We start from the raw sequence: 13333 nt of genomic DNA, 5'->3' as shown, positions 1-13333 counted from the left end.
ATTGTATACAACAGAAAAATAGAAAACATCTAAACTGATATAAACAAAATATTATCCCATGAAGGTTTTATGAATTAACCTGTTAAGGACGCTGGGCACACAGGTACACCCCCATTCCCAAGCCATTGAGGACTCAGGGCGTACCTGTACGTCCTGGTCCCATTCCAGGTGTTTAAAGTACTCTCACGAGTGGAGAACGCTTTAAACCCAGTGGGTCCCAACTGCTATCAGCAGCCAGGACCCAGGGTTAATGCCAGACATCAACCCGATGCCCAGCATTAACCATTTTGACACCGCGATTAAAGTTGATCGTGGTGTCTAAAATGAAACAAAGTATCCCGGCAGCTCAGCGGAGCTGATCGGGACTATCGCGACGAAATCGCGATGTCCCAAATCAGCCGAGAGGACAGCGGGAGGGCCCTTGCCTGCCTTCTTGCTGTCTGATCAGTGCTCTATTTCTCCAAACCTGCCATGCAGGCTGGAGCAGCAGATCACCGATAACACAGATCAAGCCTATGCAATGTAAACAGTAAAAAAAAAAAAAGAAGGTTAATAAATGTAAATAAGCCCTCCCCCCCAATAAAAGTTTGAATCACCCCCCATTTCCCATTTTTTAAATAAAATAATGTAGTAAAAAATAAAAATCATCATGTGTGGTACTGCCGTGTGCGTAAATGTCCGAACTATTAAAATATATGGTTAGTTAAACCGCACGGTCGATGGCATACATATAAAAAAAAAAGCCAAAGTCCAAAATTGTGCATTTTTGGTTACTTCATATACCATAAAAATATTAATAAAAAGCGATAAAAAAGTTCCATCAAAACAAAAATAGAAACTACAGACCACGGCGTAGAAACAGAAGCCCTAAAAAGTTGCAAAATTGCATATTTTTTTATTTCACACCACAAAACAAGTTTTTTTTGTTTTGGTGCAGAATATGTTATAAAATAAGTAATGTCAATACAAAGTACAATTGGTGACGCAAAAAACAAGCCCTTATATGTGTCTGTAGGTGCTATGTAGGAGTTATGATTTTTAGAAAGAGGGAAGGAAAAAAAAAAAAAACTTAGCTCCGTGTCAGATGATTGGCAATGCTGGGCGGAGGCTCGTGACGTCACGTCCATGCCCCCTCAATGCAAGTTTATGCCCCCTACCATAGACTTGCATTGAGGGAGCATGACCGTGACGTCACGGGTGCTGCTCCCGATGCTCTAAACGCCGGTTGCAGCAGGGATATCGCAGGGCACCCCAGGATCATCCCCTATCCTTTGGATAGGGGATAAGATGTCTAAGGGCGGAGTACCCCTTTAAGGTGAAAATGGGCTGAGTCCTTAAGGGGTTAACACACAGGATGAAACACATTTTGGCCTTAAAGAAGAAGTATCATGGAAAAATCCATGATACTTGGATACGTTTTGGATCGCGAGGGAGTCAGAGTGCTGGGGCCTCCCACGATCTCCTGTTTCGAGCCCCGACTCTCCTTCACAGCGGCGCGTCACGACCCCCACCCCCTCTATATAGTTCTATGGGAGAGCCAAAGATTGATAAACGGCTCTCCCATAGCTCTATATGGAGGGGACGTGGCAGCCCCCGCTTCAGGCAAGGGTCGTGATGCGCCAATGTGAAGGAGAGCCAGGCTCGGATCCCCCATGATCTAAAACTTATCCCCTATGTTTCCGTCAGGGGGATACATTTTCTTCCACGATACTTCTCCTTTAAGGATCCGGACAATTTTAGTTTTTGCACTTTTGTTTTTTCCTCCTCACCTTCTAAAAATCATAACACTTTCAATTTTGCACCTACAGACCCATATAAGGGCTTGTTTTTTGCATCATCAAATGTACTTTGTAATGACATCACTTATTTAATAACAATCTGTGGTGAAACAAAAAAACTTATTTGGGGTGAAATAAAAAATAAATAAACACATTTTAAAATTTTGGAGGCTTCTGTTTCTACGCAGTGCACTTTTCGGTAAAAATGACACCTTATCTTTATTCTGTAGGTCCATACCGTTACAAGCAAATCCAATTGAAGTGGGTTTTATTTTATTTTACTACTTAGAAAACATATAACTACATGTACTAAAATTAATACGTTTAAAATTGTAATCTTCTGACCCCTATAACCTTTTTATTTTTCAGCATACAGGGCTATAAGAGGGCTCATTTTTTGTGCCTTGATCTGTAGTTTTTATCGGTACCATTTTTATTTTGATGGGACTTATTGATTGCTTTCTATTTATTTTTATGGTATATGAAGTGACCAAAAATGTACAATTTTGGAATTTGGTATTTTTTAAGGTGTACACCATAGACCATGCGGTTTGACTAACCTTATGATTTAATAGTTTGTACATTTACACAAGCGGCGATATCACATATGTTTGTGTTTATTTTTTTATTACATTATTTCATTTAAAAAGTGGGAAATGGAGGGAGATTCAAACTTTTATAAGGGAGGGGCTTTTTAACATTATTAATGATTATTATTTGATCGCAGTGTCTAAAGGGTTAATATTGGGCATCGGCCCGATCGGCGATGTAAGACATTAACCTTGGGTCCTGGCTGCTGATAGCAGTCAGGCCCTCTGGGTATGAAGTGTGCTCAGCTCATAAGCACGCTTCAAACCATGGCAATGGGACCAGGGCATACAGGTATGCCCTGCGTCCTTAAAGGGATACTCCGCCACTGGCATCTTATCCCCTATCCAAAAGATAGGGGATAAGTTTACAGATCGCCGCGGTCCCGCTGCTGGGGACCCCGGGGATCGCCGCTGCGGCACCCCGCCATCATTACTGCGCAGAGCGAGTTCGCTCTGTGCGTAATGACGGGCGATACAGGGGCCGGAGCAGCGTGATGTCATGGCTCCGCCCCTCATGACATCATGGCCTGTCCCCTTAATGCAAGTCTATGGCAAGGGGCGTGGTGACTGCCCTGCCCCCTCCCATAGACTTGTATTGATGGGGCGGGCAGTGACGTCACGAGGGGCGGAGCCGTGACGTAACGATGCTCCGGCCCCTGTATTGCCCGTCATTACGCACAGAGCGATCTCGCTCTGCGCAGTAATGATAGCGGGGTGCTGCAGCGGCGATCCCCGGGGTCCCCAGCAGCGGGACCCCGGCGATCTGACATCTTATCCCCTATCCTTTGGATAGGGGATAAGATGTCTAGGGACGGAGTACCCCTTTAACGAGTTAAAGTCTGTAAAAAAAAAAAAAAATTTCCTGACAGAAATCTATCAATAAGATAAATTAAACTTGCCTTGTCCAGTTTTCTTGACCTCAGGGCATGTGAAGCTCTGTGATACTGAGTGGTGAGATACAAACATTGCGCTAGCCAATAAATATCTTGTGGTTCCTCTGAAAACAGAAAAAATAACCCACCATTTTATGAAAGTTTTCAAAATGAAAAGTTAAGTTAGATCTAGCAGATAATTCAAGACATGAATCCAGGCTTCAAAGCTATCCCTGAGAAATAAGAATAGGCTTGTGAAGCCTTACTGCACTGTGTGTACAGCGTCACAAGCCTATTCTAAGTGACAGTGGCACTTTTAGCAGATAGCACAAAACAGATGGCTCGACCGTTTTCTGCTTTCCAACCAACTCTTGCATTCACAGACAGGACAGAGGGGTGGAGAAAAGCCCTCTCAACAAAATTTGAATAACCCTTTAATAACAGAAACATAAACATTGTACACAGGTTAATTCAAAACTGTTTTCCAGTGAGAAACGTATACCATAGCCACAAGTGAATGCATGGTGAGCGGGGGACGGCTCAGTGCTTGCCTCAGACACAACCCTCTCTGACTGCTGGATGTCAGAATGAGAAAGCAGCAGAACAGAGGGATTTGTGAGCCAAATACAGTAGCTAGACATTAAAAGACATGTAAAGAATCTGCATAACATAGTAAATGTTGGCACCCCTGAAATTTTTCATGAAAATGAAGAATTTCTCACAGAAAAGGATTCCAGTAACACATGTTTTGCTATACACATGTTTATGTTTACAAAGCAAATTGGACATAATGTCACACCAAACTCCAAAAATGGTCTGGACAAGATTATTGCCACCCTTTCAAAATTGTGGAAAAATAAGATTGTTTCAAGCATGTGATGCTCCTTTAAACTCACGTGGGCAATATAAAAATCACACCTGAAAGAAGATAAAAAGGAGAGAAGTTCACTTAGCATAGACAACAGAAAGAGGAGAAGAGAACCAAAATTGTGGAAAAATATAAACAATCTCAAGGTTACAAGTCCATCTCCAGAAATCTAGATTTGCCTTTATCCACAGTGCGCAACATTATCAAGAAGTTTGCAACCCATGGTACTGTAGCTAATCTCCCTGGGCATGAACGGAAGAGAAAAATTGATGAAAGGTGTCAACGCAGGATAGTCCGGATGGTGGGTAAGCAGCCCCAAACAAGTTGAGGCCTACAAAGAAAAGAACACAGCACCTACAGTGAAATATGGTGGAGGTTCAATGATGTTTTGGGGTTGTTTTGCTGCCTCTGACACTGGGTGCCTTGAATATGTGCAAGTCATCATGAAATCTGAGGATCACCAATGGATTTTGGGTCGCACTGTACAGCCCAGTGTCAGAAAGCTGGGTTTGCATCCGAGATCTTGAGTCTTCCAGCAGGACAATGACCCCAAACATACGTCAAAAAGCATCCAGAAATGGATGGCAACAAAGCGCTGGAGAGTTCTGAAGTGGTCAGCAATGAGTCCAGATCTAAATCCCATTGATCACCAGGAAAAGGGACCCTTCCAATAAGAGAGACCTGAAGCAGTTTGCAAAGGAAGAGTGGTCCAACATTCCAGCTGAGAGGTGTAAGAAGCTTATTGATGGTTATAGGAAGCGACTGATTTCAGTTATTTTTTCCAAAGGGTGTGCAACCATTTTTGGAGTTTGGTGTGACATTATGTCCAATTTGCTTTTTTTCCCTCCTTTTTTGGTTTAGTTCCAATACACACAAAAGGAATAAACATGTGTATAGCAAAACATGTTACTGTAATCCTTTTCTGTGAGAAATACTTCATTTTCTTAAAAAGGTTTAAGAGGTGCCAACATTACGGCAATGACTGTATAAGCATTATTTTTTTAGCATTACCTTAAATCAACAGTATATGTAAAAGTAATAACCTTACAATATACTGTAACTTGTTACTCAAGATCATCAACAAAAAGTATTTTTGTTTTGTGGCATTTGGGTTTTGTTGTTTTAAAACACTTAGGAGATGTCCAAATCTACAATGGCAGCTCCGTTTTCAGATTTTGTCTTGGATAGGAATACCAGCATCTGACAGATCTGGCACTGTCTCCATTTATAAGGGAAACCTTGAACGCACATGTGAACAGAGCCTCATTTCAGAAGCATTATAAAAAAAAATCAAAAGGACATTCTCAAATAGAAACTGATAGCCAATGTAACAAACATCTGTCTATTTTGGGGAGTAGTTGTATAAGTCTTACCTAGGGCAAAACATTATGTAAACTCAGCTTCAGTTATACATCTCTGAAAATACATATATTTAGTACTGTAGTAAAGCTCAGATAACAGAGCCAGTAAATACAAGAATCTAGGGGAAACAGCCTGCTCTGTCCTGACTTCATTATATGAAGCGCTCAATGTTCCGTGGCCCCATAGAGAATGATTGGAGAGCTGTACTCGAGTATCTTCGCCCCTCCCCCCCCCCCCCCCATAGAAATGGAGGACACGTGCCAAAGAACCATGCAGGAATTTGTGGGGGGATCCCGGCGGTCGGACCCTCTGCAATCAGCTACTAATCCCCTATCCTGTGGATAGGAAATAAATTAGTTTTAGCCGCAGAACCTCTTTAAAAGGAAAACTGTCAGCTTGCTCCCCCCGCACTAACCAGCGATAGTGGCTGGTAGTGTGGGGGACGCTGATCAGTTTGATGCTTATCGTGCCCGGATTTGCCCCGCCGTAATCTTTGGTTTTTAGTATATATTAATTAGGTGTTAATAGCATATACCGAAAACCGAAGATTATGGCCGAACAGCGGGGCGAATCCGGGCACGATAGGCATCAAACTGATCGGCGTCCCCCGAACTACCAGTCAGTAATGCTGGTTAGTACGAGGGGAGCAAGCTGACAGTTTTCCTTTAACTATAACATTCAGCAAATATTAACTTAACAAAATATGCATGCATTCTATTATTGATACAAGCAATAACAAACATCCTTACCATGTGATAGTGAAGCAACCTTATCTGCCCAAAATAAGGCACTCTGGTACTGTTGCTGCAAGACATTAAATGATCTGACATGTTTACTTTGAAAAATACAGTTCTAATCTGAACATTGCTTATCCCCAGAACTCACACACCACTCACTGTCCTATCAATGTGCATCTAGGCCAGTGTTCCCCACCAGGGTGCCTCTAATTGCCAAACTACAGCTCCCAGCATTACCAAAGGGGAGGAGTTGTAGTTTTGCAACAGTCAGAGACACCCCGGTTGACAAACACTGATCTAAGTACATTAGCATCTCCTAAGGACATTTAATGCTTAATGTTCCTGGACTAAGCAGGGGCACACGAACAATGGGTCAGTACCATTATTAAAAGGGAATCTGTCAGCACTAACAATTGGTCAGTATCATTATTAAAAGGGAATCTGTCAGCGCTAACAATTGGTCAGTACCATTATTAAAAGGGAATCTGTCAGCACTAACAATTGGTCAGTATCATTATTAAAAGGGAATCTGTCAGCACTAACAATTGGTCAGTACCATTATTAAAAGGGAATCTGTCAGCACTAACAATGGGTCAGAACCATTATTAAAAGGGAATCTGTCAGAACTAACAATTGATCAGTACCATTATTAAAAGGGAATCTGTCAGCACTAACAATGGGTCAGTACCATTATTAAAAGGGAATCTGTCAGCACTAACAATGGGAGAGTACAATTATTAAAAGGGAATCTGTCAGCACTAACAATGGGTCAGTACCATTATTAAAAGGGAATCTGACAGCACTAACAATGGGGGAGTACAATTATTAAAAGGGAATCTGACAGCACTAACAATGGGAGAGTACAATTATTAAAAGGGAATCTGTCAGCACTAACAATGGGTCAGTACAATTATTAAAAGGGAATCTGACAGCACTAACAATGGGTCAGTACCATTATTAAAAGGGAATCTGTCAGCACTAACAATGGGTCAGTACAATTATTAAAAGGGAATCTGACAGCACTAACAATGGGTCAGTACCCTTATTAAAAGGGAATCCGACAGCACTAACAATGGGTCAGTACCATTATTAAAAGGGAATCCGACAGCACTAACAATGGGTCAGTACCATTATTAAAAGGGAATCTGACAGCACTAACAATGGGTCAGTACCATTATTAAAAGGGAATCTGTCAGCACTAACAATGGGTCAGTACCATTATTAAAAGGGAATCTGACAGCACTGACAATGGGTCAGTACCATTATTAAAAGGGAATCTGTCAGCACTAACAATGGGTCAGTACCATTATTAAAAGGGAATCTGACAGCACTGACAATGGGTCAGTACAATTATTAAAAGGGAATCTGACAGCACTAACAACGGGTCAGTACCATTATTAAAAGGGAATCTGACAGCACTAACAACGGGTCAGAACCATTATTAAAAGGGAACCTGACAGCACTGACAATGGGTCAGTACAATTATTAAAAGGGAATCTGTCAGCACTAACAATGGGTCAGTACCATTATTAAAAGGGAATCTGACAAACAATGGGTCAGTACCATTATTAAAAGGGAATCTGACAAACAATGGGTCAGTACCATTATTAAAAGGGAATCTGACAAACAATGGGTCAGTACCATTATTAAAAGGGAATCTGACAGCACTAACAATGGGTCAGTACCATTATTAAAAGGGAATCTGACAGCACTAACAATGGGTCAGTACCATTATTAAAAGGGAATCTGACAAACAATGGGTCAGTACAATTATTAAAAGGGAATCTGACAGCACTAACAATGGGTCAGTACCATTATTAAAAGGGAATCTGACAGCACTAACAATGGGTCAGTACCATTATTAAAAGGGAATCTGACAGCACTAACAACGGGTCAGAACCATTATTAAAAGGGAACCTGACAGCACTGACAATGGGTCAGTACAATTATTAAAAGGGAATCTGTCAGCACTAACAATGGGTCAGTACCATTATTAAAAGGGAATCTGACAAACAATGGGTCAGTACCATTATTAAAAGGGAATCTGACAAACAATGGGTCAGTACCATTATTAAAAGGGAATCTGACAGCACTAACAATGGGTCAGTACCATTATTAAAAGGGAATCTGACAAACAATGGGTCAGTACAATTATTAAAAGGGAATCTGACAGCACTAACAATGGGTCAGTACCATTATTAAAAGGGAATCTGACAGCACTAACAATGGGTCAGTACCATTATTAAAAGGGAATCTGACAGCACTAACAATGGGTCAGTACCATTATTAAAAGGGAATCTGACAGCACTAACAATGGGTCAGTACAATTATTAAAAGGGAATCTGACGGCACTAACAATGGGTCAGTACCATTATTAAAAGGGAATCTGACAAACAATTAGTCAGTACCATTATTAAAAGGGAATCTGACAAACAATGGGTCAGTACAATTATTAAAAGGGAATCTGTCAGCACTAACAATGGGTCAGTACCATTATTAAAAGGGAATCTGACAAACAATGGGTCAGTACCATTATTAAAAGGGAATCTGACAGCACTAACAATGGGTCAGTACCATTATTAAAAGGGAATCTGACAGCACTAACAATGGGTCAGTACAATTATTAAAAGGGAATCTGACGGCACTAACAATGGGTCAGTACAATTATTAAAAGGGAATCTGTCAGCACTAACAATGGGTCAGTACAATTATTAAAAGGGAATCCGACAGCACTAACAATGCGTCAGTACCATTATTAAAAGGGAATCTGACAGCACTAACAATGGGTCAGAACCATTATTAAAAGGGAATCTGTCAGAACTAACAATTGATCAGTACCATTATTAAAAGGGAATCTGTCAGCACTAACAATGGGTCAGTACAATTATTAAAAGGGAATCCGACAGCACTAACAATGGGTCAGTACCATTATTAAAAGGGAATCTGACAGCACTAACAATGGGTCAGAACCATTATTAAAAGGGAATCTGTCAGAACTAACAATTGATCAGTACCATTATTAAAAGGGAATCTGTCAGCACTAACAATGGGTCAGTACCATTATTAAAAGGGAATCTGTCAGCACTAACAATGGGTCAGTACAATTATTAAAAGGGAATCCTACAGCACTAACAATGGGTCAGTACCATTATTAAAGGGGAATCTGTCAGCACTAACAATGGGTCAGTACCATTATTAAAGGGGAATCTGTCAGCACTAACAATGGGTCAGTACCATTATTAAAAGGGAATCTGTCAGCACTAACAATGGGTCAGTACCATTATTAAAAGGGAATCTGTCAGCACTAACAATGGGTCAGTACAATTATTAAAGGGGAATCTGACAGCAGTGAGACCCAGACTAACCAGTTGGTACCTGCTGGTAGCGTAGGTGACACTGATGACAATAATATTTCCCATGGCTGTATGTACAGTGTCATTTACTATCTACAGCCTGTATTCACCTGGTACATACATGTCATCCCCACACACGTTACTTCATTGTGAAATAATATTCACTCTGCACACCATACACATAGAAAATGCCCTGTCATGTGACGATCAGCGGTCACGTGCTCTTACCTGCTCTATATACTGCCGCACTCTCTTCCTCAGTCGGTCTAAATTCATGATTGTTGTGTTACTAATGGAGACAGCCAGGCGCGCACACAGTGGACGAGCGCGCTCCCGTGCCCCGCCGATATGTGTGGGGGGCCGCTGCTGAGTTAGATTTCCCGTGCCCCCGATATGCAGCACTGGGTGCCCCTCCTATCTCTCCCGGGTGTTGAGCGGTATCGGCAAGACTGCATCAGGATGAGTGTTACAAACATTATCTGCCGGGCGGAAACTAAGGCCCGATACGGACGTTCCGGGCTAGGTACTGCCTGCAATAGTTAGCATAAGTGCATGTTATGTTCGGTTGCATCAAACGATATATGAGTTTGACCTATACAGGGGATTCCTGTCATCAAACACTATTGTCATGTGTTTGCTAATAGCATTAAGTCACATATATGTACCTTCATATGCAGTGGATATTACTTTAGAGCAGTGGTCTCCAACCTGTGGACCTCCAGATGTTGCAAAACTACAACTCCCAGAAGGCCCGGACAGCCAACGGCTGTCCGGGCATGCTGGGAGTTGTAGTTTTGCAACATCTGGAGGTCCACAGGTTGGCGACCACTGTTTCCCAACCAGGGTGTCTCCAGATGTTGCACAACATCTGTCCAGGCATGCTGTGAGTTGTAGTTTTGCAACATCTGGAGACACCCTGGTTGGGAAACACTGGTTTAGAGGAATGTTCCATGATCTGGATCATTCAGCAGACAGATATCACGTACAACATACGGACAAACGTATATGCCGAGACCGTTTTGGTTTCTGCTACAGTCCGTTTAATTTTTGCTGCGTGCAAAAAACGTGGCCAACCATGTATTGTGTACGTCAAAAAAACAGATGCGTTAAGCTAGGTTCACATTGCCATTGGGCTCCACTGAAGGGAGCTCTGTTTGCAATTCTATAAAATAAAAAATTAAAAAAGCATGCACAATTTGTTTTCCTCCGGTAAGGCTAGGTTCACCTTGCCGTTTGCATCCGACCCGTTGAGCCAATAGGACCCTAAAATGGGTCGGATGCAAACGCCTACTACTGGGTCCCGATAGACCCCATCCACTTGCATGGGGTCTGTCGGTGATCCGGTAATTTTACAGGAATTTAGCGGAGAAAAAAATTGTGCTTGCAGTATTTTTTTCTCCGTTAAACTCCCATCCTTCAGGCCAGATTGCAGACGGAACTCTGAATAGCAGAGTCGGATGGCAATGTGAATGAGGCCTAAGAACTACCAGATCCCTGGAAGACCCCATTCACGTCAATGGAATCTGTCAGGACCCGGTGGTAAACCAGTGGAGTCAGCTGTGCTCCAACCTTTATGTTGTATTGCATCCGTTTGAATTATCTTGTGCCAGTGGCACTTGTCAAGGGCTAGGATGTATGAGGCAATAGGGGAACAGTCATTTCCTGAAATTGAATCAGGAAAAATGGAAAAGCATAAGGTTTTGAGCAACTTTCACAAGCGTAAACTGTAATGGCTGGAAGACTGAGTCAGATTTAGTGGGGTGTTCTAAAGATGCAATGGTTAATAAATACCACATGTAAATATTTTAAAGATAACTAGGGTATGAACGTACTAGGAAAATTTTTACTTTTAATAAGTATATATAGAAAAAAAATACATAAAACCCCATCAAACAGTAATCTATTTCCACTGCTCATGTGCATAAAACCACACAGAGGAACAAGGCAGGATTTCAGAAAACTTACACATATTTCCACCATGTCCTTGTTTCTAGTGTTCAAATTACCACTAGGATAATACAGTACATATAAAGCATGAACCAGAACAAACAAGAGTCTATCTGATCACGGACATGCAGACATCGCCATTGAGTCTCCATGATGATCCAGGAAGTGTGCACCGCCACATTGGAGACTCGTTTGTCTTTTATTGTTATGCAGTTTTTTAGTCACCTTCTTCACTCTGTTGCACTTTAAAAATGACTGACCGTTTATACAATAGGAGCTTTGGTGGTAAGGGTATAGGTACCTGAAGCACGGGGTCCCTAAGCCAGAGAGAGTGCAATATTATAGCATGACACTGACTACAATAGGGTGAGAGCAGATAGAGCAGGGACAGTAAGTTGATACATAGAGTGTGTCAACAGATAAGAACCATTTGGCCAATAGACTGCCCAATATTCAGAATACTTTTAATAGTCTCTGGTCTTATCTTATGCAAAGGATAGTCTTATGCCTATCCCATGCATGCTTAACCACCTTCACTGTATTTGCAGCTACCACTTCTACAGGAAGGCTATTCCATGCATCCACTACTCTCTCAGTAAAGTAATACTTCCTGACGGTATTGCATAAACCTTTACCCCTCTAATATAAGACTACGTCCTCTTGTGATAGTTTTTCTTCTTTTAAATATATTCTCTAACCTGGGGGCGCAACGGGCAACAGTGGGTCTCAATGGACCCTCATTATAGTCAAAGGGGTCTGTCGGGCGCCACTATTTTTCAGCGGAAGTAGCGGGAGAAAAAGACGGCGCAAGCTGTATTTTTTCTCCTGTTATTTTCCCCGGAGGCCGTGACTGCCGTCACACTACCATGTCATTACGGTAGTGCGAAAGCGGCCTAAATGAGTTGCCTGGAACAGGAAAAAAAAAAATTGCTGAATATGACTGCTCTAGTGGCCAGTGTAAAAACTGCAATATTTCAAGACATATACATTCACACTGTTGCATCAGATTCTGGTGAGGTGTTCATTGTTTTTAAGTAAGTAAAAGCACTCCATTTTTTCATCAAAAGCCTAGGAACCTCCATTACAGTAGCCTTTGGCACAGATGTGAACAGAGCCTAATATGTTACTTTAAAATTATACATTGCATTTAAATTAGGACTAAGAAAATCAAATCCACCATCTTTGTGTCACGGGTGGACGAGGATGAAGCCCATAGACCACAATGAAGGGGGAAGTCCCAGTGGATTCAGAATCTCTATGGTTGTAAGAGAATTCGGCCCAGGGTAGTAAATCAGCCCAGTCGTCTTGGCGAGCAGAGACAAAATGGCGAAGATAGACCCCAGGACCTGATTCACCCTTTCGACCTGACCATTGGATTGAGGGTGGTAAGCCGAGGAGAAGTCCAGTTTAACTTGTAGACGAGAACAGAGGGCCCTCCAGAACTTGGAGACGAACTGGGCTCCCCGATCGGAGACAATATGAGTTGGCAATCCATGGAGTTGGAAGATATGACCAAGGAATAGCTTGGCAAGCTGCGGTGCAGATGGTAAACCTGGCAAGGGCACAAAATGAGCCATTTTAGAAGATCGGTCCTCAACAACCCAGATGACCGTATTGTCTCCAGAAGAAGGAAGGTCAGTAATAAAGTCCATTGCTATGTTGGTCTAGGGCAGCTCAGGAACTGGCAAAGGATGTAGTAGACCAGCAGGCTTAGCAAGAGGGGTTTTGTCCCGGGCGCAGATTGAACAAGCAAGGACAAAATCAACAACATCCTGCTTTAAAGTGGGCCACCAGTACTGTCGTGAGATGAGCTGTAAGGATTTACG

The 13333-nt window shown here is 42.0% G+C and overlaps 1 protein-coding gene across 1 annotated transcript in view; it reads right to left on the bottom strand.

Annotated features, from left to right (window-relative positions):
- Positions 1 to 10061, bottom strand: part of CDC16 (cell division cycle 16) — a 39349-nt gene extending 29288 nt beyond the window's left edge. Inside the window, exons 1-3 of the mRNA XM_056555993.1 lie at positions 9789 to 10061; positions 6220 to 6274; positions 3268 to 3365 (exon numbers count right to left, since the gene is read on the bottom strand). Of these exons, the coding sequence (XP_056411968.1) occupies positions 3268 to 3365; positions 6220 to 6274; positions 9789 to 9836 (201 nt within the window). The 5' untranslated portion in view covers positions 9837 to 10061. The remainder of the gene's footprint in view (positions 1 to 3267; positions 3366 to 6219; positions 6275 to 9788) is intronic.
- Positions 10062 to 13333: the final 3272 nt, after the last annotated feature.

This window comes from Hyla sarda, chromosome 2 (genome assembly GCF_029499605.1).
Source record: "Hyla sarda isolate aHylSar1 chromosome 2, aHylSar1.hap1, whole genome shotgun sequence".
Taxonomy (NCBI): domain Eukaryota; kingdom Metazoa; phylum Chordata; class Amphibia; order Anura; family Hylidae; genus Hyla; species Hyla sarda.
The sequence above is the reverse complement of the archived record's forward strand: the minus strand, read 5'-3'. Positions and strand labels throughout refer to the sequence as shown.